This window comes from Rutilus rutilus (genome assembly GCF_951802725.1).
Source record: "Rutilus rutilus genome assembly, chromosome: 10".
Taxonomy (NCBI): Eukaryota; Metazoa; Chordata; class Actinopteri; order Cypriniformes; family Leuciscidae; genus Rutilus; species Rutilus rutilus.
In genome coordinates this window covers 4,138,940-4,165,652 of record NC_140215.1, presented here as the reverse complement: position 1 = coordinate 4,165,652, position 26,713 = coordinate 4,138,940, and the positions used below count along the sequence as shown (strand labels likewise).

Here is a 26,713-nt window from a genome sequence, read left to right as displayed (position 1 = left end):
AGCATATTGAAATGTGCCGTCATAATGTGGCTTTGCAGTTGGCCATTATGGGGGCCTTCATTACATTTGAGGCTGGCAGTAATGATCCCTCTCGTATTATATCTGAGGCTAGCAATTACAGACACAGTATATTGGTGAAAAGGAGGGAAAACCAGAGGGGGGTGGGGTGGAAGTGTCACGAAAACTTTTTGCTGTGCTAGTTTGCAGAGGATAGACGATGACTCAGACTGCGTCTGCCCTAAAAGACGGTCCTGGGCTGGGCAGCAACACAAATAGAGTCCAACAGCTGGGTTACAGAAGTTAAAACTCCATTCATTTTCTACACAAGGAAAAAAAAATTAACGTTAACTTAAAAGTCTTTAAAGACAGACCTGTTGAATCTCGCTATGCTGTCAAACTGTCATACTAAAATATTTGTATATATGTATATGCATATTTTGCCATAAACCTAAAATATTGTTTCCACAGATGTATATAATCGTCAACTTTAAACTAATAGTTTTATATTTTTTCACTGATTATTTCTATTGCACTGCTTCATGCAATTGTAGTTCTTTCCTTCATTAAAGCCATTAAGTTCACAGTCTTGTGCCCTTGGGTCTTTTCATCTGATTTTCAAATTATTTTGCTTCAAATCAAAGTTTGCAATGTTGTGATTGACCTTGTAGCTTGTTGGTTTGGTTCATGGCTTGTAACTCTTTAGCAAAGACTATTTTAAAATCCCTATGGGAGAAATGAATGGACAAAATAGTTGTGGAACCAACGCTGCTGTAAAAGTAGGCGGGCACTATATTATCTTCAGACTTGTGTGTGTGTGTGTGTGTGTGTGTGTGTGTGTGTGTGTGTGTGTGTGTGTGTGTGTGTGTGTGTGTGTGTGTGTGTGTGTGTGTGTGTGTGTGTGTGTGTGTGTGACAGACAGGCTTGCTCACTCTGCAGGCTGAAATTACAGACCTTCGATCGCAGAGCTGGCCAATATGTGGTGACATTAGGTTGCCGGTTCAGGTTTAATGCGACTGTTTTCATAATAGTGCAATTCACAGATAGGTTTGTTCTCTAGCACAGTGGTTCCCAACCTTTTTAGCCTTAAGTGCCACCACAAGTCCCAAGTACCCCTTCATCGACACTAAACCAAGAAATCAATGTTGAATTTTTATGTTTTAAATCCAACATTTGATGGAAAATCAACATTAAAAATAAAAAAAATACATGAAATTACACTATAACCAGTAGATGGTAGCAGAGGAGCACTTATTGGTTCATATTAGCCATTTCCACTCCTTAAAGGGGTCACATAATGGTAGATACACTTTTACAAGTTGATTGTACTGAAATGTGTGTTGGCAGTGCCTGTACACAACCATCATAAAATGATAAAAATCCATCCAGTGTTTTTTTTTTAATCTTCTTATATGTTTCCTCCCATCTCAAATCAAGCTGTTCGATTTTGTGACGTCACAAAATCGACGCCCCTCCCACGATGGTTGATTGACAGCAGCGTTTCAACACAGACCCGCCCTCGCGCCCTTGTGAGCGAGCTGTCAAACATAGCCCGCGCCGACCGGCGCGTTCATTGTTGTTAGCTGGAGCACTGAGTAGAATGGCGTCTAAGCGATTGTGGTGTTCTGTTCTTGGGTGTAATAAGGAACACAGCAGTCATGCTGATGTTCCTAAATCCGTACAGCTGAAGACGCAGTGGCTGAGTTTGTTCTCGAAGGGAATATTCCCCACGATCAACGTCAATGCTTTCATGTTTGCGCGAATCATTTCACACACCAGACTGCTTTACAAACGAGGGTCAGTATAAAGCTGGTTTTGCTAAGAAGCTGCTCTTGAAAAAAGGATTAGTACCAACTATTCATGTTCCTGCTGCACCTCCAGAAAAACTGAAGTGAGTGTAACGTTTTATTGACCTTTATATTAATCTTTATATTAATCTTTGCAAATCGCTTGCTGCACGCTTCACGATGAATGCGGCTGTTTACACTCAGGGTACATTACGGCATGTTTTCTATGTATGACGTTCTCAATATAATTCATAATCCCACGTTTATAATGAACAACGCGTTATGGTTATTGTGTTATTGTGTTACAAACGGCGTACGCACAGAACAGAGGGGCGGGGTGAGCAAAGCTCATTATCATTTAAAGACACATGCACTTAAATGGCGTGCTGAAAACAGCTGTTTTTGACCAGGTAAAATGAGTGTTTTCTTACAATACTAATGAGAATTTTTAATTAAAGTATATTACAAACTTTTAATTTAGACCCTAAAGAATCATATTAGCTTGTACAAAAATGACATTATATGACCCCTTTAATATAGTTATTTTTTTCACACATTTTGCTTTTGAATTTATATTTAGACATTATAAGCCACACAATCAATTTTATCAAAGTTTAGCACTCTTTTGTACTATGTAAGTATAAAGTCTCTTGAAAACAATAGCTTTTCTTCAAATTGCGAATTAATTACACAAAAAGCGAGCAACGAGCGCTCCCTTTATAATCTCTGAAGCTGTCAGTCAGTTCAGCGCAAGCTCAGTGATTTCAGCACGCTTGCGGAAACTCACGTTTTAATCAATGAATTTAACGGAAGTGCAGTAAATCTCTAATTTACAATGCCTCTATGGCTTGATTGTTAGGTTAGTAACTTTAACTGGTACTAAACAGAAACTCATTCAGCGTTTTGAGCGATAGTGGGCGAATTTTCCCGACCGGTCACTTAATCCCCTCTGATTGGCCATTACTTTCAACAGACATGCCTGTGATTGGCTACAATACTCAACGCTGCAAAATCACGCTGTAAATGGACACGTTTGCTGCGACTAATGCGACAGGCTGAGGTGATACTGAGGCGATTGACTGCGTTCCTGCCATGCCTATTCTGCCTATGCGGAACAAACCAAGCAAAATGGGAATCACTGCTCTAGCACATCATCTAAAGAGCTTGATTGTGCGAACTCTTCTTTTTTTGGCATTGAAGTGTCCTTACAAGATACAATCCAGGTCTTGTTACCTGATCCACCGCATTAGCCGCTGATTGCAATTCTCCAGTGCATGGCCTGCTATTGTTTGAGTGCGCTGATGGGATTATGTGGGATTTGTTTTTGGATGATTTAGGGGAGGGGGGATACTTCAGCTTCAGCTGTGAAGCTTCGGTGACCTCCTGAGGTCTTGTTGGTGCAGTTGACCCTTTGCTAAACCCTGCCTTTAAAACATTACTGACCAATTGTACCTGTCCTGCATTATTACTTTTATCAATTCTTCTGAGTTTTTTCTTTTTTTAAATCTATGGAGGATCATTGTGTTTCAGTATTTTAACCCTATAAATCCTACTGTTTCATATTTGATATGTAATTTCTAAATGATCAACATGATCAAAACTGCTGAAAAACCTGCTGCACACAATCTACTACATGCCTTCTGTCGTCTGATTGATAGTTCATACTTTTTTTTAGCAAGTTGCTGGTATTATTAGTTAAAATGTCCAACTTCAGCCAGGTACTTTTTTTTATTGCATGCCTTTTTCTGTGAAATCTTTACTGATTATTATGGAGTAAATGCAAGAATGACTTTAATATCGTTTGTAATGCTTCAAGATGAACACTTACTGGACCGAATCAGCTTTTGTTTTGGTTATCCATACAACATTTACAGAAAATTCATGTTCAAATGTGAGTATCGAATATGATCATCAGGCTTTTAAGGAATGTTTATTTGTTCATTTCTCAGTCATCATTGTCATTACATTATATGTTTTGCCCCCACAATAAAAACTACAGAGCTTTGATCATAAAACTAAGCATTTAAGTATAATTTTACTGATTATTGGTCTGACAACTCATTATACTGACAATTGATATTTACTGTATATGCATTTTGTATAAGTAATCTGTTATACTATTATGAAGATCTCATTGATTTACATTACAAGCTTATCAGAATTTCATCTCACTTTTTTGTAACTGCACCAAATTGCATATTTTGGCTCAGTTTGGGCCTCTGAATAAAATTGGAATATTTTCAATAAATATTTGATAAATATCAAATAATATTTGATTAAAAAGGTGTTTTTGGGCCTCTGAATAAAATTGAGGTGTTTTTTCCTCCTTGAGTTATGAGCTCCATATTCTCATAATGTATGAGCCATAAAAGCCTGATGTATCAAATTCACTTTATAATCACTTTATAAGCACATTACTGAATTAATTCCTATGCGACGGTCTGAAAAGCTTAGTAACCAAAGGGGCGGGGCTTAGCGAAGGGTCAGGTCCTGTACAGGTCTGTGTCCCGGGGTCATTTGATTGGCAGGTCTTTTGAGACGTTGCTCCACACGGGACAAAAGGAGAATGTTAGTGTGCACAGCTGTTTGTCTGACAGCACGTCTGAGTCACACGGTCAGCATGCAGAAAGCGATGACATCATTGCCCTGCCCTGCCCCCAGACACTGCCCTGAGACTCTGATGAATAGATGTGGAGAGCTTGAGTAAAGTGTTGAATCATTGTCCCAGCCGCCCCCTTTCACCCCAGCGCTAATGATTCCCTCTTGTCTGTGTTAGAGTATTGGTTTTTTAGATTTAAAGAAATGTGGGAGATTTGTCAGTCATCTGATTTGTTTGTAAATTCAATGCTTCTGAAGTTCTTTGTTAAAGACTCTTGCTCTGCCTGCATAGAAAAAAAATCTCTTTAATATCTCATTTGTTTCTCCTACACACCAGTGAGAGAGACTTTTGTTTAAGCATCCTGCGTCTCAGATGTTTCTCCTGAGGAATAAGACCGCGGGAATCTCACACGTGTCTCCTTTAGAGTTTCAGAAGAGATCTCAAAATGTCTCAAACTGTGGTCAGATTTGCCAAAGAAGGAGCAATAAACGTGCCTCTAGGTGGGCATGATGCACGTGGCTGCCACTGGCATCAAGAGGGCAGCATTTTACCGATATCAAACCCGCAAGGCCTTCGCTTCAGAGCACATGGTTTGTTGCCACTTTGCAAGAAAAGCATCTCACCACAAAAGTCCTAGATTAATTGCACTGATGTAAAACGGAGCCTCGTCCCATGCTTTTTATATTAGCAGCTGAGCCCAGAGGCCCTGGCCATTGGCACGGCTTTGTTTTACGTGGTCTTTAAAAGCTATTTCAGTCGTGAGAAAGCACTTCTGTGCTTGCAGTGTCATGGTACATTTACATGACAAAGGCTCATAGAGTTGGAAGTGCTGTCTCAGAGCCCTCTTCTCGTCTTCGGCCTCGCTAACCTCTCCCAGACACCGGCCCTGATCCGTTTTCACACTCCAGTTGACCCATATGCAGTGAAACTGTTTTATACCCCACAGTGAATGTTCCATGAAGAGGGATCTGGACAATGATAGTCTTCAACTGCATGATGGTTTTCTGTGTCAAAACACAGAGAACTTTTTGAAAAGACCCTGCGAATAGAAAAGCAAAAGAGGTTGAGTAAACTTCATTTACTCACCCTTTTTTTCCTTTAAGTATATGCTTTTTTTATTCAGCATTATAATACCCCCTTATTGTTTTCTTGCCTCTTTAAAACACAAAATGAGTGCACTGGAGATCACAATTCTCCCAGCTTTTGACTTATTTTTATAGTTGGACAAGATCAGTTTAATGAGTTGTCAACTACTGATGCGATCGAATACACAACTGAATCATTCAATGCAAATTTTGAACATGTTCAACATGATGATATTGTATTGAGACTTTATGGGAACTATATTTTTATGGAATGTAGTGTAAAAATTTTAAATGTAAAAAATACTTTGTTACTGTCCACCATTGCATGTCACATGACTGATAACAGGTTTAATTATATGTGACCACAATATTGACATTGCAGAGTGATAGCTGAGGAGAAAATTGACTACTGGTGTAGTACTTTTATGGTCCGTTCTTGAGTTTAAAGTGCCTCTATTTTGCTTTTCTGAATATTACTTTTCATGCAGTGTGTAATGTAGCTCTCTGTGAATGTAAAAGTTTTAAAGATCAAAGTGCACGACAAATAAAGTTATTGTCTCCTAAAAGAAAGAATTCCAGTAATTCCAGCCTCACTTCCTGTTACAAACTAACATAACAATATAACGAATTTGCATAATGCCAGCCTATGGTTTTCATTGGCTGCTTGCGAACAACGTCTACTTTGCCCCGCCCTCAAACACTGTAGTTGAAAGAGTTTGGAAGAGTTTGGTTCGTGTTGACGAAGTGTTGAGAAGACGCTATTTTCAGCGCTGCAAATCCACTTGGATGCATTTCAAAAGGATGAGGACTCGTGCTGGAATTGATATTTGTAAAAACCCACTCCATCGTTACTGTTCGTATCTCTGTGTATCAAGCGTTGAGGAAGATCTGGAGCTGACATTCAGATCTAGTAATAGGCGTTTAGCTTCCGTTTTCAGACTCTTTGAGTCATTAGGTGATGTGCAATGTATATTATGAGAATATGAATGTGTTTTTTGACATTGGATGCATGTAAAGCTATTGTAGGAGACCTCAAAAACTAAATTAGGAACGTTTAAGATTACGTAATGGGGCACTTTAAAAATTAAAATGGCTAAAGCTCATACCAGTGTTATTTGTATAGTATAAATTGAATTAGTTTTTATTTTAGTTAACATTTTAGTAATTTTGTTGTGTTTGGCAATTTTGTTGTGAGAGAAGCAAATGATGACAACATGTTAATTTTGAACCGTTTAAGTTTCTGTAACACATATTCATGGCATTGTGTGTTGAATATATAATTCCACGTACATTATAGAACACAGGCGATTTGTCCATCAGAAGTCTTATCTCAGCTTCTCGTCTCTCATCTCTCTTATCGCTGTAATAGTTAAAAAGGCACTCTGGCTCATATCGTCTTATAGCCATTATGTAAGCCTGAACCACGGCTGAGCAAATTACAGCTTCATTCAGCTCGACTCAACACTGCCCATTATAGTTCAAGGACCAGGGGTTACTCCTTCCCCCGACACTGACTTGGAACATGCTGCTATATTTCAAGGCAACGGACAAGGTATTATTAGCCATAAATGCTATCGCTCCCTCGTTCTGCGCACCACCGTTTGGCCTTGCTTTATTTGCTGAGTTGGCTAAATTCGTCTTCCCAAGACAGAATGTAACTTTGCGAATACCCAGCTCTCCTTTCAAGCACTTTAAGCGCAAACAGACGTGATGTGTCTTCCTTGGCCAGGCGTGTTCCCGCTCACTGTACTTCCCCTTTCTCACGTCGCACATCTTGGAGAGTAACGCTCACATGTAAATGAGACATTTTGCTCCAGCGTGCCGAAAACAATGCGTGCAGTGAGAAAACCGCTCGTGTTTAATTACACACAGTGAGCCTCATTCATGACCATTCAACACTAGTTGAACAAATATCTGTGCAAAACATTAATAAAACCATTTTAAAGAATGATTTTATGAACGATTTGCACACGACATGGTTCTGCTCGTGTTCTGTGAATAAGGTCCAGTGATTCTACGCATCTGGGGGTGTTTTATTCAGCAAGGGAACATTATATTGACAAGAAAGACCATTTCCAAAGATATATTTCAATTATATGTTTTTCATCTTTCTTTTCACCGTTTGCTTTCTCAATTGACGTTATTTAGTTATTAATATCACACACACTCATACAGTTTGGTTTCCATGTTTTATGGAGACTTTCCATAGACATAATGGCCGCATTTACATTACATGGGAAGAAAAAATCGGATTTGGGTCACTTGAACCATGTGCACAGATCGGATATATGACCCACATATGAATGAGGCCTAAAACTGCAAAAAACCACACGGGTTCTGATATTCTCAGATCGGTTTCAGGCCACCTCATCATATGTGCAAATAAACCAAAAGTGTAAACAAAATAAACATTGTAAAAAAGCATTTGGTCCTTAAAATAGGCTAATCAACTATTTATTAAAGCAACAACATGGAACTTTTCCTCTGCGGTCGCCCTACAGGTTGGAAGCGGAATTGTCCATTACCGCTGTCGTAAAATGATTTACGGTTACTGTCAACGCATTCTCATCCCCAAATCGTCACTTTCAAACATTCTTCAATATCCGACGCACAAAGCACCCTTAGCGTCAATATGAGACGCTTCGGTTATGGGTAGGTTTAGGTCTGTGGTAGGGTTATGCGTCTCATATGGACGCTAAAGGGTGCTTTGTGCGTCAGATATTGAAGAAATTTTGAAAGCGTCAGTATATGACGACTTGGGATGAGAACGGGCTGTTACTGTATATGAAGCATGCAGGTTTTTTTTCATATGGGCAATGATAATATTATTAATCTTCCTCCTTTCAAAATGTATACATGTTTAGTAGACTAAACATTTTAACTCAAACTTTTGCGATTTGCATGTCGATTGCAATGCTCAAATCTGAACGAGAATGATAGCGATAGCATCCTAACCATCTAAAACTAGCATGTTAGTGTTTACTAGCTACCAGATTGATAATTCGCTCATCTACTAACTGATTCATGAAGATAAATGGAGGACCAGATAGTTTCCGTAACGTAGCCAGGCAGACAACAGATTAGAAAAACTAAAGATAGTATGCAAGCAATTTACTTACTAGTTCAACAGCATGACGGCCAAGTCAGCATCGGTCTGACGATAAGCTCACGCCAGCGAGCAAACGCTCGACCAATATTGATCCTCGTCCTGCCTTTCAGTTTATCACTCTCCCTTTTCCTCTTCCGACTCTACTCCGACAAAACCTTGGACTTCTTACGTTTCGCTGCTGCTTCAGCCATGACGAAAACACACGCACGAAAACAAACGCGCTGGTTGGCCTGTCACGGCCGAATTTGAGGAAGTGATTGGCGAAGTGACGTATGCCGTAAAGCAGTCGAATTTTGTAGTTCTTTTTGAGCTCTGGTTACTACCCGCACCCCGAAGTTACATAGTGCCAGTAAAAGCGATACAGACCCCGTCAGGCTCTGGCAGACGTCTCATTCAACCTATTGTAAGTCGATGTACCATCACAAGGGTCTTGGAAATATATTATGAAGGTTGAAAAACTACATGTTGTTACTTTAAGTAAAATACATAGATTAATTAATGCATTCTGATTAATGCACTGAATTACAACATTGCTTGTCGAAAATAAGCAACCTACAGTTATGCTATTACTTGCTAGAAGAAGGTTGGTAACACTTTATTTTACAGTGTCCTTGTTACATGTGTTACATGTACTTACCATAGTAATAACAGTAAATACTGCATAATTACATGCAACTAACCCTCAACCAAATCCTAATCCTACCCTAACCCTATAGTAAATTCATGTAGTTTCTTAATATTACTTAAATATATAATTACACTGCAACAATGACACCTTAAAATAAAGTTTAACCAAATGGTTTGGTTATTTGTTGTAATAAACTAGTGCTCATAAGATGCAAGAAGCGTCTTAAAGGAGGTTTGTGAATGACAATTGATGGTCGAGCCATCATTAAGAAGAGAGGGAGTGAAACAAGATCCTTGAAAAGAGAGAAAAAGACCCGTCTAGAGAGACACGCTGCAGTTTTGTGGATTCTCGGCAGACAGACACATGGCCTGCAGACGCTTTAAGCTCATGACTCAGAGAGAGGGGCTATCTGTGTCCCGCTCCGGCAAGCCTGCGTGTCCTACACATGTCTGGAGACGTGATACATGATCCCAGAACTGCCATCCAGAACAAGGCCTTAAGAATCTCAGCTGGAATCTGCCCCAGATTCTCCTCTCAGCGTTTTACACTCCTTCACAGTGTCTGCGAGACTGCTTTGTACTGTGTTTGTTAGGGTAAGCATCATTAGTACTACACTGGAATAAGGGATTTTCTTACTTCTTTTTTTTTTTTTTTTTTTTTGCACAAATATCTTAATATTCTTAAATATAGATACATTTACTTGAGAAGCAAGATGACATCTTGACATGTCCAATATTGCTTATGATGGTGGTGTCATTTTCTGCAATGACTTTTAGTTTTCTATGTGGATTTTGAGCGCTAGAGTTTTTTGAGTGTTCACCAAAGCGTTTTTTCACGCGGCTGGCGTATTTTTTCAATCGTTTTCAATGGGAGCGCCGCGTATTTAAAACGGCATGAGCGTAACGATGCGCTGAGCGTTTTCTTCACGCTGATCGCTCTGCGTTTTTTACAGGTCGCCGAGAGTTGAAGAATGTTCAACTTTGGGTAAAACGCAGCGCTCATCACTGTCACTTTTTACCCAGCTGTCCAATCACAGTGGAGGAGGGGCGGGACTATTACCACACCGACCAACCAACACATTCTGCTTGTACAACGTCAACAGATGACAACAACAAGCATAATAATGGAACAAAATAATTTAAAATACTTTATAATCTATCGATATTTTTATATAGAAACAACACAGAAACAAACGATCTGTGAAATTAGATATTAATAACACTTTCGTGGATATTCCTGATCATAACGAGCAAAGCGTCTCAACTGAAAAAAATGCTGCGCTGCCAAAACGCTCTCCAGCGCCCATAGCTAGGCGTTTTCAGCTGGCTAAAAACGCTTTTGGTGGACACACGGCCTTAAGGCAACAGTAACTCTGCAGAAGAGCATCTCTGAACAAGCAACACGTTGAATCTTGAAGCGAATCTTGACACTCCTGTCAGCGAACAACAGGAAACTGAGGCTACAATTTACACAGGCTCACCAACAATAGAAGACTGGAAAAGCGTGTGTCGATTTCTGCTGCAACATTCAGATGGTCGGGTCAGAATTTGGCGTAAACAGCATGAAAGCATGGATCCATCCCGTCTTGTATCAGCGGTTCAGGCTGCTGGTGTAGTGGTGTGTTGGATATTTTCTTGACACACTTTGGGCCTCTTCGTACCAACTGAGCATCGTTTAAACGCCGCGGCCGACCTGAGCTTTGTTGCTGACCATGTCCATCCCTTCATCACTGTACTCGTCTTCTGATGGCTACTTCCAGCAGGATAACGTGTCATGTCACAAAGCTCTAATGATCTCTTGATAGAATCAAAACTTGATTCTTGATCATGACAGTGAGTTCACTAAACTCAAACGGCCTCCACAGTCACCAGATCTCAATCCAGTAGAGCAGCTTTGGGATGTGGAGGAACAGGAGATTCACATCATGGATGTTCAGCTGACAAAACTGCGTGATGCTTTCATTTGACAATATGAACCAGAATCTCTGAGGAATGTTTCTAGCATCTTTTTGAATCTATGCCACAAAGAATTAAAGAAGGTGTAAAGGCAAAAGGGGGTCCAACCTGGTACTAGCAAGGTGTACCTAATAAAGTGACCGGTGAGTGTGTGTGTGTGTGGTTTGAATGAGCAAGATGTCGATGTGTGTATCACCAGCTCTACCACACTGCTCTGTTGTTTGGCTCTCAGGGACGGTCAAGGCCGCTGTGTCTGAGTCGGTCAGTGTTTTGAGAATCGAAGAGACTGCCTTATCAGTAGCTTCAGTCATTTCAATTATTATTTGTATTTTTTTTCTCCATTTCTGTGATAAGTTGTAGCGCCTGGCTGTCTGAGCTACCACTGCCCACAGCTGATAAAGACACCGAGCCGCTCTCGCTCTCTCTGTCTCTGGTCAGTGCCGTGGAGGATGAGGGAATGATGGAATCCTGTCCTGATCTTAACAGCTCGTGGAGCTTGTGTGGACATGCTGGATGAACACAGTCTGACTGCAGATATTGTGCTTGATAAGTGAGAGTGGGATTAGAAAACTGAGTGTGTGTGTGTTTGTGTGTTTATGGGGGATGGTGTTAGAATACGTGTGTGTGTGTGTGTGTGTGTGTGTGTTTATGGGGGATGGTGTGAGGAACACATCTCTGGTTCTCAAATGGTTTTGCTTCAGGAATCAGATTTCACATATTGGACATGGAGTGGTGACTCAACCACAGTACTAGAAATGTTTATTGTACAATAGTACAAAAATGTCTTTAAAACAAGTAATATTACTGCAAATTGCATAGGCCCAACAATATGCAAAAGTATTAATATGACATAGTCTACATGGGAAAATTTCAAATTGGGTTCAAAAAGCATGATATTTTACATCGTAATATTAGAAAAGATGTGCTCACTCAGTGAATTCTTTGAAGACTTGTTTGCTGTTAGAACAAGCTGAATTTCTAACATTTAGAGATAAGAATACAGCCATTAAATGCAAGTTATGCGCTGGTGAAACTGACCTCTGAAAGACATTAAACAGCAGAAGTAATCCATCAAAGCGCCTGACACGACAGCCCACATGAAACTTGTGCTTTTACAAATGTTTTATTTTTTCTTTCTTTTCTATAATGTTATGGTGGGTTTTTCAGCACTGTAGAAGGTTTTAAATATTCCATCCATCCATCTTCTTCCGCTTATCCGGGGGCAGCAGCGACGCCCAGACTTCCCTTTCCCTAGACACTTCCTCCAGCTCTTCCGGGGGAATACCGAGGCGTTCCCAGGCCAGCCAGGGAGACTCTCATTGAAATCTCTTCAGCGTGTCCTAGGTCTTCCCCGGGGTCTCCTCCCGGTGGGATGCGCCTGGAACACCTCCCCGGGAAGGCGTCCAGGAGGCATCCGGAACAGATGTGGAGGAGCAGCGGCTCTACTCTGAGCTCCTCCCGAGTGACCGAGCTCCTCACCCTATCTCTAAGGGAATGCTCGGCCATCCTGCGGAGAAAGCTCATTTCGGCCGCCTGTATCCGGGATCTTGTTCTTTCGGTCACGACCCACAGCTCGTGACCATAGGTGAGAGTAGGAACGTAGATCGACCGGTAAATCGAGAGCTTCGCCTTGCAGCTCAGCTCCTTCTTCACCACGACAGACCTTTCATCGACGGCGTAACTGCAGAAGCTGCACCGATCCATCTGTCAATCTCTCGTTCCATCCTTCCCTCACTCGTGAACAAGACCCCGAGATACTTGAACTCCTCCACTTGAGGCAGGAACTCTCCACCAACCGGAAGTGGGCAAGCCACCCTTTTCCGACTGAGGACCATGGCCTCGGACTTGGAGGTGCTGATCCTCATCCCAGACGCTTCACACTAGTGTTACTTTTGTCAACGAAAATTATGACTAAATATCGTCGTCAACGAACCTTTATCACGTGACGAAACCGAGTCGAGACGCAACGTAAATGCTGGTCATGTGACGATGAATATAATTAAATGTATAATGCAATATTGTTGACGAATAAAACCGAGACTAAATGTGACCCTGGATCAAAAAATGCAGATTTTTTTCTTTTTAAGTAAAGATCATGTTTCATGAAGATATTTAGTAAATTTCCTACCGTAAATATATACAACATTTATCTTTGTGAGTAAATACAGCACAATCGTGAACATAAATGAACAACTTTAAAGGGGATTTTCTCAATGTTTAGATTTTTTTGCATCCTCAGATTCCAGATTTTCAATAGTTGTATCCCGGCCAAATATTGTCCTATCCTAACAAACATCAATGGAAAGCTTATTTATTCAGATTTCAGATGATGTGTAAATCTCAATTTCAAAACATTGACCCATATGACTGGTTTTGTGGTCCAGGGTCACAAATGTGGTTTACAAAATAAAAACTATGCTAAAATGTCTCTTCGTTTTCGTTGACCAAAACGAGACGAGACGAAATGTTATAACGTTATTTCGTCTCGTTTAGTCGCGTTATTATTATTATTTTGCAGTATTTCTGTTTCCCGTGTCTCACTTCAGGGGCTGCGTCTTTGGGAGAAAAAGAAGAAACGACATTTGGAAAAAACGTTCATTACATAAAAGTGGAAAAGAAACCGGAATGTGTGGGGAGAAAAAGATGGAGAAATGCGGCCATAAAATCACAGGAAAAAAACACCACACACCTTAGCCCCTTTCACACAGCGCTTTGAACCCGGGAAATTGCCGGAAAATTGCCAGAGTGCCTTCTGTGTGAACGCAAACACGACCCGGGATTGCTGCCGGGATCGATGCCGGGTTGGGGACCTAGTAACATTGCCGTGTTCAGTCCCGGAACGCGCGCTGTGTGAACAAAAGCCGTAATAATGCCGTGTCGTAGTGATGACGCTGAAGCGCGGGATCGTTCGCCAGCTGTGAAACGGTACGTAATGCGCAAGTTCATGATCGAATCAGAGTAAAAAATGCACAAGCGCGGAAATCGCAGCTCATCAGCAAACTTAAGACGCTGCTGAGACATTAACGTCACATCAATGTCACGTGTCTTTACGGGATTTTTATGGGTTGTGTGTGAACACACTTTCTGATTGCGGAAAATCACTGGCAGTGTGAATGAACCAAAATCGAATGAACCCGGGTCAAATCCCGGGTCACTTTATCCGTGTATTTTCCGGAATCTCTGTGTGAAAGGGGCTCTTAAGAGACAAGTGTGTGTACTTCGTGTTTGGTTGGTAAAATAAATATGTTGTAAATTCAAATCAGAGCGTCTTCCGTGTCTGGAATGGATGTATCCTTGAGTCTATAAGGTAACAATAATATAATAAGATACCCTTGTTTGAAATGGGTTCGTCTATACTACTAGGTACTTGTACTATATTGACTGGGTTAAATAGAATTGCATTACTAAAAAGAGACTAAAATACAATTTTCATTGAAAGATAGAATAAATGTCATCAGCTTTCGTCGACTAAAACTAGACTAAAATGTCATCAGTTTGTCATCAGTAATCCTAAAACATAAAATTGTCATCAGTAAAACTAGACGAAAATAGTCATGGATAATTCTGACTAAAATAAGACTAAAATGCTCAGACTTTTAGTCGACTGAAACTTGACTAGACTAAAAAGAGTATGAACGTGACTAAAACTAATAAAAACTACAATGACAGCTTGACACAAAGACTAGACTAAAACTAAAATTAAAACAGCTCTACTTCACACTCGGCTGCAAACCGTCCCACGCTGAGGGTCCTGACATGATGAGGTCAACACGACAAGACCAAATCGTGTGTTCCCCAAACCGGACACACCCTCCGGCCCCTGGCTGCGCATTGAAATTCTGTCCTTAAAAATGATGAACAGAACCGGTGACAAAGGGCAGCCGTTTTTAATAATTAATAATGAAATTTGTATTTTCATGCTCTTGAAAGCCAATAATTCACCACACAAAACCCATGTGTATTTGAATTGCAAGTGAACCCGTGTAACCCATAATCTGGGTTATTGTTGTTGTTTTTCCTGTGTAGTTTTGTTCATGGTTTTTGAGCATGAGGGCATGTCACACAACCTGTTTACTGGAGAGTTTGATTGGACGTACGTCACAAAGAAAAGACAGGAGAGGCATTTTGTTTCTTTTATTTACTTTAATTTACTTTACCTTTTATTTGATTTTAGTTTTTAGTTTTATTTTGTTATTTTATGTGTTATTTATTTATTTATTTTCATATTTGGAAACCCTGCTGTATAATGTTGTGATGCCTAAACTCACTTGTAAGCAAACAAACTCTTTATTTTAGTGAGTTTTAATAGTTGACTCAAAAGTGAAAATGTACTGTTCATTTACCCACCCTCAGGCCATCCAAGATGTACAGTAGTTGTCATTTTAGCTGGAATATTTTTAGCTAAACAAAATGAATACCCTTGACTCCTGACGACATATTGAGGTCATATGAAGCATACGATCGTACGACATTCGAGTGCAAGAGACTGAACATTATTTGCAACATTATTACCTGTAATCCACAGCCTCAGCAAACAGCAAATTTTCTTTTTTGGATGAACTATCCCTTTAATATTGGCCATGTATTGGTCATCAATATATGCCTTTATTGCTTATCGGTATCAGTAGATTGTCAATATCAGTGCAGTCATAATTCATACAGCACAGGCCTCGCAGTGTTTGTCAGTCTTGTGTTTTCTGCATGCGCATGCATGTAACTTGAGACTCCTCGATAACACCTCCCTCTCCTTCTCCAGCAGTTTTGAGCTCATGTCAGCTCTTCCTTCTCAATGAGATACTTTCACCTACAGAAATGTAAAAGAGTTACACAGTCAGTTTCAGTACAGAACTTCATACAAGAGAGGACGTCAATGCATGACAGGCCTAGCTATCAATACAGTGATTCCTGTAGCTCAGAGCATGGCACTGGAAATTAGCCTTATGAATAGGCCTCAGTTGTTTTTATTTATTTATTTATATTTTTATATTTATTTATTTATTTACTAAATACATTTAATTGCTTTTAAATGAGCTCCAACTGTTTTATTTATTTATTTATTTATTCATGCATTTATTTATTCATTCATTTTATTTATTTATTTGCTAGTCTTTCAAATTAGCATAAATTGTTTTATTTATATTTGCATTTATTTATTTATTTATTTATTTACCAGTCTTTTAAATTAGCTTCAAATTTATTTATTTATTTGCTAGTCTTTCATTTGTTTTATTTCAAATCTCTTTTTTATTTATAATTAATTTGTTTATTTATTCGTGTATGTATTTATTTATTTATTTGCTTTATAAATTAGCTTAAATTGTTTTAATTAAATTCACTTGTTTGTTTATTTTTATATATATATATATATATATATATATATATATATATTTATTTACTTGTCTTTAAAATTGGCTTTATTTATTTATTTGCTAGTCTTTCAAATTGGCTTAAATTGTTTTATTTATATTCGCATTAATTAATTTATTTATTTATTTGCTAGTCTTTCAAATTGGCTTAAATTGTTTGATTTATATTCGCTTTTGTTTATTTATTTATTTATTTATTTATATATACAGTATATTTATTTGCTAGTCTTTCAAATTAGATGAAACCGTTTTATTTCAAATCTCTTATTTATTTATTTATGTATTTATTTATTTATTTATTTATTTATTTATTCATTCACACACTTACTAGTCTTTCAGATTAGCTCCTATTTTTTATTAATTTTTTCTGTTCTTTAAGCCTGGATCTAAGTTTTACCTGCATCATGAAATCATTTAGTCAATGTTTAGTTAACAGAAATAAGAAAAACATCTTCCCACGTCCTGATGAGGACGTTCATATGAAAGCGTATGAAAGTTGATATGAATGTTGTAATGGAGTCTGATCAGGAGTCGATGCGTCGTGGGATTTCTGCACTCTAAAAGCGCCTTGTCCTGGAGGGCTGGTTAACCCTGTAACACTAGGGTTGTAATGTCACCAAATAACTCTTAATGTTCACAAAGCCAGGAATAGTTTTTGCTGTCCTCAGCTCTTTATTGGGAGACTATCTGCAGTGGAGGTCACATCATTTGCCGTGAGATAAAGTTATAGTTTTTCTCAGACCTCCCTGATGTTCTAACTATACTCCTTTTTGCGGGCTATTTTATCAGGAGTTTTTATTAGAATGTGGAGCTTTTTCTGCAGAAAAAAAAAAAAACACTTTCCGAGTTCCCAAGGCCACAGAAGGATGAGTCTAGAGGAGAACGCATCTCTCTGCGAGTCTCACACGGACGGCGTCTCCGGACGGAAAGCAGACTCCAGAGTTTTATCAAAGATTTAAAAGAGCAGACATTAACGTTAACTATAACTTCACGGCTACAGCTGTTTATTAACACATAAAGGTCACTCAGAGAAACAGCAGATCTGAAGGTGATCCGTGCCGAGGACAGAAGAATGAATTTCCACGCCAGAAGAGTCACGTTGCCCGCTATCACGCCTCTCTGCCTGCAGAAAAGGGTATGAACATTTATTATTTATGTGTTTTTTTACAGAAACATTACATTAATTGGTAATGCGAGAGGTTTAATCGTTATTTGAACGATAACATTGTGTAATTCCTCAGTGGAGAGGTTGCAGACAAAACCCTCGGTCATAACTTCTCATTGTGTATTTAGTAGGCGAACACTTACAGTGAAAAGTGTGAAAACATTTGACAGAATTTATGTTTCTCATTTCGATCAAAAGTAAAAAAAAAAAGAAAAAAAAAAAAGTACATATGACCCTGGATCACAAAACCAGTCACATGTCGCACGGGTATATCTGTGGCAATATCCAACAATACATTGTATGGGTCAAAATTATAGATTTTTCTTTTATGCCAAAAATCATTAGGATATTAAGTAAAGATCATGTTCCATGAAGACATTTTGTTAATTTCCTACTGTAAATATATAAAACATTTATTTTTGTGAGTGAATGCAGCACAATCATGAACATAAATGTACAACTTTAAAGGAGATTTTCTCAATATTTCGATTTTTTTACACCCTCAGATTCCAGATTTTCAATAGTTGTATCCAGGCCAAATATTGTCCTATCCTAACAAACCACACATCAATTGAAAGCTTATTTATTCAGCTTTCAGATTATGTATAAATCTCAATATCCAAAAAATTGACCCATGTGACTGGTTTTGTGGTCCAGGGTCACATATATATATATATATATGGTTGATCTAGATAGTTTAAAGCTGGAATCTAGCCAAAAAAATCTGCTCAAACATTAACAGGTTTTCATTCGTGTTTATTTTGGTCACTACCTTATTCCCATCTTTCCATATGTGTTATTTACGTTTACTATTGTTATAAGTTGTGGAAAATAATCATAATAAAGAATAAGCAGGTGTGTCCAAACTTATGTTCCCCTGCTAATACATCGAAACCCTTCTTGTTTTTTGATGAGTTTCACAACACTGATGCTAATGTGAAAAAACAACAACTTTGTATCCAAAACCATTAAGTTGCATTTATTTCAAAAGATGTTGCAACATTCCCTGGAAAATCACTTTTGGAAGTGGATCCAGTTCACTGCATATTATAGCTTGTTTTATATGAACACAGAGCTCTTTTTTTTTGTTGCATTTGTAATATAGAGCATTGTTTTAAACACCTGTAAATGTCACTGACAGGGGAACAGTTCCTATCTCCTCATCGTTGTCGTCATCACCGTATCCGTTGCCAAAAGACACACTCTCGGCACTCAGCCGGACGGGCTGAGATGAGTTAAACAATGGCCTGACTGTAGTGTGCTGCTGAAAATACTGCCAATCTGACAGCTTGTGGAAGTGCTCTCGGAAAAGCCACGGTGATAAAATGACATTTGTGCGGGAGCTGAGGAAAGGTCGAGCACAATGCTGGAGGTCTCTGCAGATCTTCATATGCACGATTGTGGAGATGGGAATTAGTTTGGCTGTTCACATGATACATGCCAAGTATATTACTCGCCAGAGTGAGTGATTTCATTAGTATTCATAGGTATGCAGGTATGTAAATGTGCTTCTAGCGCAAATAAAAGGGTTTACATTTTAACCTCTTCAAAATGTTTTACCACCTGAAGGGTTTATGTTTTAGTTCCTGTCAATCCAGTGCCAGGAACATTAAACATGCCAACTGCACACTTTACTAAAGACCTTTCAACTTTTACTGTATGGCTGTGTGCGGACACTTTACAAGTTGCTTTTTTTAAAAGTTGAATTATTTTTACATTCTGCCTTTGAAACACTGTCTAAATGACATTGCCACGCAGTTTGGAAAAGTATGGAATTTGATTTGAGGAATTTCCAGGTCTGGAAAAGTATGGAAAAAAGAAAGCAGAGTATGGAAAAATATTTGCATTTCCAGACTATTGCCCCTATTTAGTTTTCTAGAATAGAAAAAGCTGTTTAGTGATTCTTTACTGATTGTCAAACACGACTGAATGAATTCAAGATGCACTTTTTCATTATGCAAAAATGCAGGTTATAAGTGTAAAATGGTTTCTTCTCATAGTATTCTTAGCACTGTATTACAGAGCCTCTAAAACAACCTTTGCAAAAATAAAAAAATATGCATATTAGCAACTTAGCATATAGGACAATGCACACTGAGCCACGGCTATTGTGCCATCAGCCCATTTCGCGGTGTGGTTTCTCCGCCGCCACAGAGTGTGTGTTAAAGCAGACCTAAGGCCTTGAGATATGACACACTGCCCTAACGATAGCCACATTTTCAACACTTTATTTTACAGTACCAGTCTTTTTTTAGACCCTTGAACTTGGCAAATAGGACAATGCACACAGCCATATTGAGCCATCAGCCCATTTCGTGTCATGGTTTCTCCGCCGCCACAGAGGATGCGTTAAATTGGACATTAGGCCTTGATATTAGAGGTACTATACTAAGGAAAGCCCAATTTTGAGCAAATAGATCTCTATTAATTCATGTGCATCCATACTCTAATTTTCTTCATATAGTAAGATGGCAGTGAAGCACATGGAAATGTTAAAGTATACACTCTAAAAAATGCTGGGTTGTTTTAACCCAATTTTGGGTGAAATATGGACAAACCCAAACGTTGGGTTAAAAAAGTAATTAAAAAATTTTAACCCAACGGCTGGGTTTGTCTATGTTTGACCCAAAGTCGGGTTGAAACAACCCAGCATTTATTAGAGTGTATATAAAACTAGAAATTGTAATGCGTATGCATGCAAAAAAAAAAAAAAAAAAAAAAAAAAGCGTGCGTATGTGAATAGTTTGTCAAGGGCATGAAAAAGTTTCTCTTGTGCAGACAAAAGTCTGTATATTTTTATTTTTTTAATTATTTTTTTATTTTAGGGGTTCTGTATGTTGTCAACAAACCCCTAAATATTATGTATAGATGACTGTACTACCACATATAAAGCTGAATTTAATGTTGTATGAACCATGGAATATTGAAATGGAAAATGTGTAGGAACCCCGTGCAGCTCATTTGCATAAACTCTGCTCAACTTCTCACATTTCCAAAGGTCGCTGTCACTCATGTTGCCCAAATAGCAAACACTCACTGAAAGACTTCTTATGCTGTTCAGCAGCGGTGACCTCACCGAACTCAGATGACCTTAAAGGTTGTATTTATTTATTTCATTTAACTGTTTATTTAATAATTATTTAAGTTAATAAATATTTTAAGACTTTTACATTAGCTCCATTTATTTGTATTTATTAACTAAGCTTCAATAGTTTTGATTTGATTCTGTTTATGTATTTCTTCATTCATTCATTTATTTAATCATTCATTCACTAAACTTTCAAATTAGCTTCAATAGTTTTAATTGTATTTATTATTCACAAATGTTTCAAATTAGTTTAAATAGTTGTAATTTGATTCACATTATTTGTTTATTTATTTATTCACTAATCTTTCAAAATACAGTAGCTAGTAGCAATAGTTTTAATTTGATTCTATTTATTCATTTGTTTATTTATTGATTGATTTATGTCAGCTTTTTAATTAATTAAAGGCACTTTGTTCTGGTTAAGTTGATTAAAAATCTAAAAAGTATTGTCTCTGCACAAATAATTACATTAGTTCTTGATATTGATATTTATTAATAAAAAAGAGAGAGAAAATAAATAACTTCTGGTAGCTTTGTCACTGCAATCCGCTGTCAATGTCAACACACCGTGTTGCGTACTGTGTGTGCATTGAACATTTAATCATAAATAAAGCAAGCAGAATACTATTTTTGTCTAAACTTTGCTCTCGTCAAATATATTGAGCATTTTGAAGTGACTTTGTATGTAACTTTACAAGTATGCATGCATGGGTAATGAAAGCATTGCTTTTTAAAAGCACAGTGAAGATCACATATCTGCAAATGCATCAGAAATGGAAAAGACTAGTACAGTAAATGTGTGAATTGACTGATGCAAACGAGATAAAGCGGCATGGATGGATGATGGATGGAAGGAACGCGAGGTAGATGTGAAGATCTCTGTGTTTCTGATAGCACTGCAGCTGCAGGACAGCAGTTCAAGGTTCATTCAGGCTGCTGATCGGCTCTTTATGTTCCCGTCCTTGAGCCAGCGAGTCTCATGCTGTCTTTAGTCGTGTCACAATATTTATGAGCCGAGCGCACATGAACCAGCTCAGAATCTAGAATTACTAGTGAGAATCCCAGGCTTAGCGGGATAGGTTGGGCCATTTAAAATTAATGGCGAAAACTAATTTGTATGTGTGAATTTTGACTATACTTTATGTTATTGTGTTGTTGATGGAAGAAAGCATTGTGCTGGGTTTTTTATTTTATTTTATTTTTTTATTCCAACATAAAGCAAAGGCTATGCATGCAGTATTTTGTTTTATGAAAAACTAGAACCGTTTTTCACAAGGAGACTTGAGTGTTTCATTGAAGTACATCTCACATGTTTCTCCTAAAATTCCCCACAATAAAAATGGACACAAATGAGTCAGATTAATGTGGAAAAAAATTGTTTTGTGAGAGTTTGATGAGAAATGTTTGAGGATCTATTGCAGACTTTGGCATCTTGCTGAAACTAAGCACAATTTGAGACAGTGAGATGATCGCTTGTAAAAGGAGACACGTGTAAGATTAAATCTGAGAAACAGGAGACTTCAGCAAAGTCTCCATTTAAACTACATTTAATCGTGTTTCCGTCTAGCAGAAACAATTGAGATAGTTTAGTGCAGGTGAGATTAGAGTAGTGTGCCCCAACTTGCATTTTCTCCTTAAAGGTTTTTTTAACTCGGAAACACACACCTCCACATCGACTTTATTTTGAACTAATCCAAACGAATGTTTGCTGATAGTTCATTGTGTGTGCAAGTCTCACATGCTGGTTTTAAATTATTTTATCTGTTCACTAAAGGTTAATAGTAACCTTTCACCTGTCATTCCTAAATTGCATTAGAAAATCTGACAAATCTTTGCATGAGAAAAATCTTTGTAAAGTCTCAATGTTATGCATGGATTTGCACTGAATAAACGCAGACCTTTTTAAAGCAAATCAAACAGTGGTCTGAATACAATTCACTTTAAAGTAAAAAATGGCTCTTTCTAAATTTTGCGTGTACCAGGTCTGTTGATTCAGAATGCATTTTTGCATTCTACAGTGCTGCTTTTCCATTGTTATTCATGCACTAGATTGACATCTTTATCTTGCATCTTTTGTCGCGTCTAGCACGAGTCTCAAAACCTTGCATTTCCCCCCCTTTCCATTGCCCTGCAAACATTTTTTCCTCATTGATTTTAGAGTCGACATGATATGAAAACACACCGTATCTTTTTTTCTAAATGCATAATGTAGATCTTATGGTAAACAATTCATCCGTGCATATGTTGCATAAAAAAGAAAAGAAAATGAAGTTTGACCTTGTAATGGTTCATCAGAATGTCATAACTGTACCTTCCTGTAAAGGTGACTTCTGTCTGGTGATGCAGGATTCATCTGCTCCCGTCTTTAAAGTGGTCATGACATGGATTTTTAATATGTTCCTTGAGGTTCAGTTACAATTTTAATAAATGTTTTTGCAAAAAAAAAAAAAAAAACATAGATATGCGATATATGTAAGGGATATTGACAACCAGCCGGTGGTTCTCTCAAAATAACCCCGGACAGGATGATGCAGGATGAGGTCTTGATCAGCCTGAAGAGGGTTATTTTGAGAGAACCACCGGCTGGATGTACATTATCCTGCTTATTACACGAAATATTGATCTGAGTTGAAATATTTTATTATGTCTTTAAACGCAAAGCTTCCGCGGAGAGAGCCGTTGCTTTCAGACTAAACGTACATTTAAGAGATACGGTATACAGTCATTCATATCACTTATTACACAGCATTTCGCCACATAAATAATTATGGGGATAAGATATATTGATTTCAGATTAAACTGTTTTCAAATCACATCTGTCTGTATCTCACAATCCAACAGTGTACAAAACAATAGTCACAAAATGGCAGCAGCTGCGTTTGCATGAAACAAGAGAGAGCGAGACAAGATACTGGATGGCATAATTACATAACTGTACACAAAATTTTGATTCGACAGAGTTTTCATATTTTATTAGCTCACCAAACGCAAAACTTCCACGTAGAAAAAACGTTCCTAGCAATAGTATTGCACTGCTGACTTCAGTGACCCAGATGAGCCTGCGTTATCTGTTTTTAGCGGTTGTTATCTGGGAATAACGCTATTGACCAATCAGAATCAAGCCGTGCAATAAATATATATATATAAAACGAAAAAAACATTCTGACCCTCTGTCTGAACTGATCCATTTTTAATGGGAGTAAACAGCCACGATTATGTCATTGCATAGGAAACGTTATCAATGCCCCCTTGCTATTGCACATGAGTGTGTTATAAAAACCATCCATATGAAACAGTCATTTACAGATAAAGCATTATGAAATCATTTTCTTACAGTTTATGCTGCAGCTGCTGTCAGATTCAATACAGTCGGCTGCTTCATTCATTCATTCATTCATTCATTCATTCATTTCGACAAAAGTTTCTTTGCGAACTCTCCATTACACGGTGCCTCAATTGCAGAACAAAATGCTCCGAACAAACATAAAATCCTCAGACGTAATCCGGGACGCCATTAAAATAAACCATCCACTTTTCACATCCACATCCACTCAGTCAGACATCACATCTGTAGACAGCATCAGTGATTATAATGGCTTTTATTTGCTTTTGACGCGACGCTCACATCCAGTGTAGGCAAATGTCAGCCGTTAAGCGACTGAATGCCAGTGTGAGGTGTCTATGGTGTGAGGATGTATAACTATTCGTCAGTGTCTGACTCTGGAGGCGGGCATATGCAAATGTGTTTGCCTGTGACATCACATTTCCACAATATTCAAAAGAGCCGTTTTTGGAGCTTGATTAAATACTGTAAATGCTTTGTTTATAATGAGGAGGACCCATTCATAGAACCATAGAACCCCACCCTACATTTATTTCTTTTTGGATCATCTATTAATCTTCGAAATGCATCTCAATATGGGAGAAAAGATCTGATGCTGCTTTTGTTTCACTGCAACTTTAAGTCAAGTCACATTTATTTCTATAGCACTTTATACAACACAGATTGTGTCAAAGCAGCTTCACAGTAATAAACAGGAAAATAACAGAATCTATGATGCACATTGTTGACATTTAATATTCAACAATATTATTGATCTGCCTTTCTTAAGGTGGACGATGACGGAATTTTCTTCTAGAAACAAACTTTGTTGTATTATTTTCATCTTACCACTGTGAAGCTGCTTTGATACAATCTGTACTGTAAAAAGTGCTATATAAATAAAGGGGACTTGACTTGACATGCAAACTTTTTCGAATAATGAGACATTCAAAATCTGCTGTAAAGCAGCTGTAGCAAGACAGTAGTGTCATTATTCAGCTTACATCAGTTCAGTGTTGATTCAGATCAGTGTTTGTGTAAAGTTCATCAATTATGAAACGAGTTCAGTTCAGTTATAAGGAGCTCTACAGACAGCAATAGTGTAGTCTTTCAGCTCAAGTCAATTCAATGTTGATTCAGTTCAGTTCAATAGCAGTTCTTGCTGCTCCTTATCAGAGTAAATATAAACAGTCCTTAAAGGTAAATGAGTAATAGACGGTAAAGTTAAAGAGTGCCTACAGCGCCCTACAAGAGGAAATGTATATAAACGCTGAATAAATATGCAGGATGTTCGCAAAATAAACTATTTTAAGTGGAATAAAAAGTGAACTCCTTTGCATTCATACTGTTCCTGTCCTATAAAAGTGGGCTAAGATCTCAATACCGTCTCAGGCTCAAACGAGCATATTGTATTGATTATAATATTCACAATAATATTAGGCACATGTGCGATAAAGTGAATCTGGCATTATAAACAAGTCACACAGTTTAAATCTGAATCGACTTGTTTTAATAACTTAGCGACGTCAAAACCCTGCTCGTTTTATTACCTTGTGACTTTAACAGGTTAGGTCTGGTAAATGCTTGTCAGAGAGATTTATAGAGCCAGTCCTCGAGAGGGGTTTTCCTCCTCCTCTCTGTCTTTTTTTGTGTGTGTGTGTGTGTGTGTCTTGTAGGTCTCTCTTACTGATTAAACAGTGGATCGTTTACCTCATTTGGAGATGATGTCACTGTGGGAGGCTGTGATTGGCTGAAAGGGTTGCTAGCCCCGCCCCTGCTGGGCAGCATTGACCTCCTTTTCCTCTCTGAAAGAGGACTGGCGTGTCCTCCCTCGTTCCTACCAATCTGCCTTTCACACACTCTCTCTCGCTCTCAACCCCCATCCATATACCTTACAGGGTCCTTCCTGTTCTGCAGGACCTTTCACTCTGTGACTTTGAAGAAATTAATATGTTTGACTTAAGAAACTATTTTAATAAAAGGGTATGTTAGACTTCCAACGAATATGATCTGGTCAAGCTCAGACACTTAAGCTTTATGACTTATGACCAAAGTTAGTCATTTGTTTTCCCTTGTTTTTCTTGTGTTTTTAAATGCAAAAATGTGCATTATTCATCATTAATGCCCTTTTCAACTGACATACTACATTTTCACTAACTCAATCTCCTGTTTTACTCAGAATTATAAGTCATGTTTTTCAAACAGTGTAATTTTAAAGTCTATTTTCTTAGGCCCTGTTTACCCCTGGTATTAAGATGCGTTTTGGTTGATCGGATCACAAGTAGACGAGGGAGACACATTCCCGTTTACACCTGGTGTTTTAATCTGTCTCTTCTGTCCACTTTCAACCACTTCTGTCCTGATTTCTTCGAGGGAAGGGTCTATGTGTGGGTAAATGTATAACTCAAAATAACTCGCTCAATATACATATGAACACGACTGGAGACACGGAAAAACATACGGAGAGCATCAGCTTTAGTTTCTGCTCTGACAGCCGAAAGATCACGAACGCTGTGAGTGAGTGTTAGAAATCAGGAATGGTGAGAGAACATTGTGCTTGGTGTGTTTTTCATCTTCAGACCAAACTTGGTTCTCCAGCCGACAAAGTTTAA

General features: G+C 38.2%; 1 protein-coding gene across 3 annotated transcripts in view; it reads left to right on the top strand.

Annotated features, from left to right (window-relative positions):
• The window catches only part of grb14 (growth factor receptor-bound protein 14), a gene marked incomplete at its 5' end in the record, with an annotated part of 86,109 nt that overhangs the window by 32,230 nt on the left and 27,166 nt on the right, over positions 1 to 26,713 (top strand). Inside the window, one exon of one of the 3 annotated variants that reach the window (XM_084421579.1) lies at positions 17,599 to 17,661. The exons of the other annotated variants lie outside the window; for them this stretch is intronic. Within the exon in view, the coding sequence (XP_084277705.1) occupies positions 17,599 to 17,661 (63 nt within the window). Of the gene's footprint in view, positions 1 to 17,598; positions 17,662 to 26,713 lie in introns of those variants that run through there. 3 annotated transcript variants of the gene reach the window in all.